At 33.8% G+C, this 7,705-nt stretch overlaps 1 protein-coding gene across 2 annotated transcripts; it reads left to right on the plus strand.

Moving 5' to 3' along the window:
- Positions 1 to 723: 723 nt before the first annotated feature.
- Positions 724 to 7,364, plus strand: LOC110685979 (phosphate transporter PHO1 homolog 1-like). Of its 2 annotated transcripts, none has more exons than XM_021862538.1 (14): positions 724 to 1,408; positions 1,503 to 1,797; positions 2,288 to 2,696; positions 2,822 to 2,870; positions 2,964 to 3,035; positions 3,725 to 3,854; positions 5,028 to 5,151; positions 5,235 to 5,484; positions 5,675 to 5,779; positions 5,875 to 5,919; positions 6,038 to 6,190; positions 6,286 to 6,564; positions 6,793 to 6,929; positions 7,023 to 7,364. In XM_021862538.1, the coding sequence occupies exons 1-14, from the start codon at positions 1,181 to 1,183 to the stop codon at positions 7,111 to 7,113; spliced, it is 2,367 nt and encodes a 788-aa protein (XP_021718230.1). In that variant the 5' UTR covers positions 724 to 1,180; the 3' UTR covers positions 7,114 to 7,364. The 2 variants fall into 2 exon arrangements, with proteins under 2 accessions (XP_021718230.1, XP_021718232.1); XM_021862540.1 differs by having other exon boundaries at positions 2,291 to 2,696.
- Positions 7,365 to 7,705: the final 341 nt, after the last annotated feature.

Consider the following 7,705-nt stretch of genomic DNA (forward strand, 5'->3'; position numbering starts at 1 on the left):
TAAGTCTTATAAGTACGTAATAAAAAAGCGTAGCAGTTAATTGAATGGAATGACAAGCCTAAGATCTCTATTATAAATGGTTATCATATAAGTTTTTTTGAAATTCAAAAGCATACATTGCGTGTATATAGATGTAACGTTCATAACGTAACTAAATCTCTATGTGGTGCTCACTAGTACATTCATATAATGGGGTTATTTTGGAAATTTACTTGGAAAACAAACAAAGTCACACTGCTCTCATGTTTGCATTATTGCAGCAGTCAAGGGTTCAAGCCCTCATTGGTAACATATTAAACTTATTATGCTACTAGCACCATATGCATGATTAGGGGTTGTGCCTAATGTGGAACTTGCTAGTGTGAATTGCAACGGAAACAAAACTTGTTTAGGGCTCTATAACATGTGCTCTGCTGCTCTCATCTGTGCTTCATTACTATACTACTTACCTATAAATACTTCCTTTATTCCTTTGATAGAGCATTTAAATTAGATATCTTTAATTATATCACGAAAAAAGAATTTAATAACAAAAATTATACTGTGAAAGTATATCTAAATATGGGTCGAACAAGACATCATATAACTGTATCTTATCTCTTTTTACATAATCTATATGTGGTTAAAAAGTATATAGTGCAAACATTACAACCTTAAAGCAAGCAACGAAGAAAGTATATGTTATCACATATAATTAGTAATCCATGTACAAATCATTCTTTTTATAAATATTGCTTTGTACATGCAAATTTTCTAATTAAAAAGAAAGGAAAAAAATATAACTTTTTTTCTTAAAAAAATTAATCAACATGAAAGGGGGAAACTTTATAATCAGGTAACATATTTTAGAATTAGGTAGGGTCCCAATATTATGTCCATCAATTTCACCTTTTATGCTCTGCCAAATCTCCATATAAGAGCATATAGCAGGGAAGAGGTCACCATATCAGTTATAAGGGCATTTTTCCGGCGAACCTTTGCCACACCCCTCTATTCTCTCTTTCTCTCTCCTCCCTCCCTAAACTACTAGCATTCTAGTGGAACAAAGAACATAGAATATCTTAGAATGTGCCTCTAGAGAATCACTTCCTTTGGCGTCGATAAATACTCGGATTGTGTTCTTCATTCAAACCCACTCCCTCTTACACATTCTCTCACGAAAACGAGTTCAGACGAAAAGATGGTGAAGTTCTCTAAGCAGTTTGAGGCACAGCTTGTGCCGGAATGGAAAGATGCTTTCGTCGATTATGAGCAACTAAAGAAGGAGCTTAAGAAGATTCAGTTCTTAAACACTGATAAAAACTCTTCTAAACAACAAAATAAGGCTTCTTTTCCCTCTTCCTTGTTTTCTTCCCTAGGGAAGTTCTCCTCATTTGGCCAGAAACATAGAGATCATGCCACAATTCATGTACTTCCCCTGTTTTTCCTCTGTTTTCGAGTGTGTTACGTTTGTTATGTTGTGATTACAAAGAGTAATGACGTGAAATTTTGATGAGGTGCAGGTTCATAGGAAGCTAGCATCTTCGGCGAGCAGAGGGGATATGTATGAGACTGAATTGCTGGAGCAATTCGCCGATGTTGAGGCTGCTGCTGAATTTTTCACTTGTTTGGATCGCCAACTCAACAAAGTGAACCAGTTTTATAGGGTTAAGGAGAAAGACTTTGTTGAGAAAGGAAATTCAGCTAAGAAGCAGCTTGATTTCTTGATTCAGGCGAGGAGCGAACTCAAGAGGAAGAAGGAAGCTTCTTCTCAGGATTCCAATGATGATCCCTCCATTTCAAGCCAACTCTCCTCTGGTAAGCACCGATCCCCTACTTTCAACTGATTGAAAGAAGAGATATAAATCATGTACCACAGATACTTTGTAGATCAAAAGGACAAACGCGAAAAAAGGCATTAGACAATATAATGTTTCTACGGCCTCTAATTAATAGGTCACATTTAATTATGGGTAGTCAGTTCAATATTGTATTCTATTAAAATATCATAAATCATGGTAAGTTTTACATTTTCGATATGCCACGAGTTAGTCTTTACATTTTAAAATAAACTATTATTAGTTTGGACGGTATTAATTTCTACACTACAGTTATTAGAAACATTTAACTTGTACACTAACCCAACTCATAATTTAAGGATTTTCAAGTGATAATCTACACAGAATAAAGTTTTTCTGTCCTTTTTAAAATGCATAATAATGAGTCTTCTAAGGAATCAACTTAACCATGAACTCACCTCAATTGTAAAGTTATGACTAATGATTTACATTTATTTATTTTAATACAGCAGAGATAGAGTTAATTGAGAAAGCAGAGGAAACAGAGCAAGAACAGGGCCAAGACAGCTCCACTGATGAAAATGAGAAAAATGACAATGAATCCCCAAAATCCGATGAGACGGAAAAATCATTGCGACGAATCAAAAGAGATGACAGTGGTTCAAGGAGCTTCTCTAGTAGGGTTTTTAATTGCAAGGGGAAGAACTTAACCATTAACATTCCACTAACGACGCCATCTCGAACCTTCTCAGCTATAGGTTCCTTAGTTTGGGAAGACGTTATAAATCACAATTCTACAAAGAAAGCCAATCCAAGAGGAATTCACATCAACAAAAGTAACCTACATCATGCAGAAAAGATGATTCGAGGCGCGTTTCTTGAGTTATATAAGGGTTTGAATTACCTTAAAACTTACAGGTAAAATTAACTCATCACATGGAAAATCACCTAATTATCTCACATAATATTCATGATTTGTTACACATGCAACATGCATACGTGAAGAAGATGAACTAATACTCCCAGATAATTGTGTTTTGCAGGAACTTAAACATGCTTGCATTTGTCAAAATCTTAAAAAAGTTTGACAAAGTAAGTGATTTTCCTTTATAAAGATCTTTATTTTTATCAAAGCAAATTGCTTGCTTGTACGTATGAATAAACTAGGATGTTCTGTTATTTCAGGTAACTAACAAAGAAGTACTGCCAATTTACCTCAAAGTGGTAGAAAACTCCTATTTCAACACCTCTGACTTGGTAAAAGTCTAATTCTTTCGCAAATATATTTGTTGTGTGTTTTACTATAGTATATATCTTACGTGGTATAATCAATCAACTTTCAATCTAATAAAAAATTATAAAATTAAATATTTTTTTCCAAAAGCCATTTTTTACGAGATCGTGAATCACAAATGTGACGCAGCAATTTTAAAAACCAAAAAATCCTGATAGACTAGTAGACTTTGCATTTTACTAGGCTTCGCATTGTTTTGTCCCCGCATAAATTTGACTGATTGATGAAACATTTTTATCTTCTGAGGCAGCAAATAAATCTCAAATCTTTCAAGAGACATTTTCAAGTGGACATCTAGCATAATAGTGAAACACCACACACAAGAATTTAGCCTTGGATTTTTATACGCAGCGAAAAAGATACGTTGCTATGACATTAGATAGAAATGACTTTATAAATCAACATATAGATTTTTCACTTATCGTACCATGCACTCTTCTGACTCCACGTGACAATGTTACCTTCTCATAAAGAACTTTTTTACGACATGAGAAACAAAATCTCATGTTCTTTTAAAACCTCCATATTAATTCTACTAACACAACATTGTCTATGTTAAATGTTAATGCAACATAAAATATTTTGAGGTGAAACAATTATCATTAACTATAATCATGATATAATTTTCTTTTTTTTTTACTTGTTGAAACAGGTTATGCGATTATCTGATGAAGTTGAAGAGCTATTTGTTAAGCATTTTGCCAATGATGATAAGAGAAAAGCCATGAAATACCTCAAGCCAAATCATCGCAAAGAATCCCATGCAGTAACCTTTTTCATAGGTGAATTTTCCTTAACTTCTGTTTCTACATGTTTCTTTCTGTTTTCAAGCAAAGTTCTCATCAATAATTTACTAAAGCATGAAAGATAACATATTAAACTCATAAATGACTTAAAAAATCTATCTTCTTTTTTACCACCTTTATATTGAAAACTACTTGTTAGTTAAGTATTTCTTAACTACTCCCTCGATTCCTTAATATTACTAAACGGATTTGTACATATGTTTTAAGAAAGGCAAAACTACCATAATGAATTATACTAAGTGAATGCATGTAATAAATAAAAGTGAACAGAGGAAGTATAATACTAGAGATTAACGTAAAGAAAATAGACAATGTGGGCCCGTTAGACCACTAAAGCATGATCAGAAGGGCCGTACTTGGGCCACTTTTTATGGGTGGAATTAAAGGAAAAGGTAAGCATAGGGTAGGCCACTATAACTTAGGGACAAAAACATGATCTTGCTTGGTCTAAGCCCTGATTAAAAAAGGCCCAATAACAACCAATACACCACAAAAAAATATAGGTTCAACTTTGATTGATTTGTGTAATATGCCAACCTAGTGTTTTTATTTGATGTTAAAACATGCTCATAACGGTTGTCTATTGGATGCATGTTGGACTTCCACTATACTTTGTGAATTCCATGAAGAAATTGAAAATCTTTTTGATTGGACTTATGATTTGCCAAATTTAGCACTGTAGATTTGTACTCAAAGATTTTTAAAGTTGTCATTATGTTGGATTATAATAAGACTACATAGTTAAGCATGCTTACAAGTTACTCGAGTTTGATTCAATCAAATCTCAAGATCGAATTCCACTCGACTTTATGATTGAGGCTAAACATGTACTTCGTACTTTATATTAGTTTAGTGTTTTTTATTCTACTCCGTATTATGTTTTATATAATAACTTTCATTTTTTACATAAATTATTAAAAGTCATGTAGATTTTATATATCTCTCATAAAATCTTCCCACTTCCTCCCCAAAATAGAGAAGAAAAAAAAAAAAAAAAAAAAAACTAATTAAATGCAAACATATTACTTCCTTAAAATAAAAATTGAAACTTTGAAGAATGACGTGACCCAATTAGAAGTTTTAACTTTAGATTTAATAAGATTTAAAGATAATGCATTAACAGCACTTATTTATATTGTGCAAATCCAGGTCTGTTTACAGGATGCTTTATTGCACTTCTAGCTGGTTATGTCATCATGGCTCATCTAATGGGAATGTACTCTAAACAATCACCTGACACAGTTTACATGGAAACTGTATATCCTGTTCTAAGGCAAGACTCTCTCCATCCTTTCAACTCTAGTAATTTTTCGAGCAAAATTTACTAACTGTTATAATTTATTTACTGTATTTCAGTATGTTCAGCTTATTGTTCCTGCACATCTTCTTGTACGGGTGCAATATCTTCACCTGGAAAAAGGCGCGAATAAATTACAGCTTCATCTTGGAGCTAGCTCCGACTAAGGAACTCAAATTTAGAGAAGCGTTCTTAATCAGTACTGCTTCAATGACTGCTATTCTAGGGGTCTTGTTCATTCACCTGTCACTTGCATCCAAAGGATACTCCTCTACCCTAGCTCAGGCCATCCCAGGCTTTCTTTTATTGGTAATTTTCAAAATCTAGCGGCTCGTTTATAAATGGTGATAATGATAATGATTTATACTTAAAACAATGGACATTGACATGAATCATTTTTCTTACAAAATCACACTTAAATCATTACAAGTATCACCATTTTGCTGTTTTAAGGTAATTTATATTAACATTTTTTTGTGGTTTCTTTTTTATTTGGCAGTTTTTCATGCTGTTGTTGTTCTGCCCTTTCAACATTGTGTATCGATCAACTCGGTACAGATTCCTTCAAGCTATAAGGAATATAGTTTTTTCACCTCTATATAAGGTACTTAAATCTCTCAATTAAACTAACTTAATACTAATACAAAAATAAGGCAGTTTTTGGTTATCTAATGTGGTCTGTGGGTGATTCATTTGTAGGTTGTTATGCTAGACTTCTTCATGGCTGACCAACTCTGTAGCCAGGTAATTTATCATCAAAATTACCAATCAACTTCAAAAAGAAGTTGATTTAATGTCATTGATCAACTATAATATGTTTATTTTATCAAAAGACTAACAATAGAAGTAATAACTTCAACAGGTTCCTCTGCTCAGAAACCTCGAGTATGTAGCTTGCTACTACATCACAGGGAGTTACAAGACTCAGGATTACGGATACTGTGTGAGGACTACACATTACAGAGATCTCGCATATGCCGTTTCCTTTCTACCATACTACTGGAGAGCAATGCAGGTAAAACAAGATTATAAAAACACTTCCTTGTACCAAAAGAAGAAATTTTACCTTAATGAAATTAAGGCTAATGATTAGTACATGAAATTTTTCAGTGTGCAAGAAGGTGGTTCGACGAAGGGCAGGCTACACACCTAGTGAATCTGGGTAAATATGTGTCAGCTATGCTGGCAGCGGGAGCTAAGCTGGCATACGAAAAAGAGAAGTCGACAGGATACTTATGCCTAGTTGTAGCCTTGTCAAGTGGTGCCACTATGTACCAATTGTACTGGGACTATGTAAAGGATTGGGGATTGCTTCAATTTCATTCCAAAAATCCTTGGTTAAGGAATGAATTAATGCTCCGCAAGAAGTTCATTTACTATTTCTCCATGGTATATATACTATCAACAAATCTATCATTATCTTTCGTAGGCTAAATTCTCGAATAAACAGACCATAGCCACAAACTAGCTAAGCATGCTTAAAAAACCCCCCTGAAGATTGAGTAACATTCATACTATACTAAGGCTAAAAATGATATAAGTAGATATAAGATTAGAGAATAATGAGGTTCAAATATTTTATTCTTTACTAAGACAAATAACGGTAAATCTTTGCAGGTATTGAACCTGATATTAAGGCTAGCTTGGCTACAAACAGTTCTCCACCCGAATTTTGGGGATGTTGATTACAGAGTAATTGGGCTATTTTTAGCTGCCCTGGAAGTGATCAGAAGAGGACAATGGAATTTCTATAGGTAAAAACTCAAATCCCATCATTGTCAGTTCATGACAGAGTGACTTATTAGTGAACTTTCAAGGACTAATAGTATATATTCTCAACTTTTCAGATTAGAGAATGAGCATCTAAATAATGCCGGCAAATTTAGAGCAGTTAAACAGGTACCACTCCCTTTTCATGAAGTGGATGAGGAAGAATGATAATATTTTTTTTGAGGCGACAGCAATGACTGGAATGAAAGGAATACAGTTCTGAATCCAGAGGATGGTGGTTTCAGGTCCTATTGTTTTCGATTCACACTGCACTTACAGGACGTGAATGCCACAAAGCATCAACTAAGTTCTTTTGTTCCCCTAATCAAGTATATTCCTAGGAAAATACTTCATAAATGTGCATAAATTGATTCTTCGGATTTTGTTAATGAAAATTAAACTCGCGTATCTTAACGAGAGAGTTGCCTAATTATAACATTGAAATGCTATTTTTATTCTTTTGCAAATCACAATGGTATTTGGGGACTTCAATAAATTTGGAGTTTTTCGAGCATTAACTGCCTAATCCATGTAGTCGTGTAAGCATGGCACAATCGGAATCTTCAGGTGGTTTGGCAGGCAAAATCTGAAAGTGCCAATACATATTTAAAGGATATATGATTCAGGAACTGATGCTATATTCTTGGTTCCATTATGCAATTTACACTCCTACAAAACCTGGCCTAAAGTCTGGTTACAATAATTATACTCCTGGGCTTATCTTATTGTCTCAGAGATTGTATCACTAAGATGCCAAATG

This window comes from Chenopodium quinoa, unplaced genomic scaffold (genome assembly GCF_001683475.1).
Source record: "Chenopodium quinoa cultivar QQ74 unplaced genomic scaffold, ASM168347v1, whole genome shotgun sequence".
NCBI classification, from domain to species: Eukaryota; Viridiplantae; Streptophyta; class Magnoliopsida; order Caryophyllales; family Amaranthaceae; genus Chenopodium; species Chenopodium quinoa.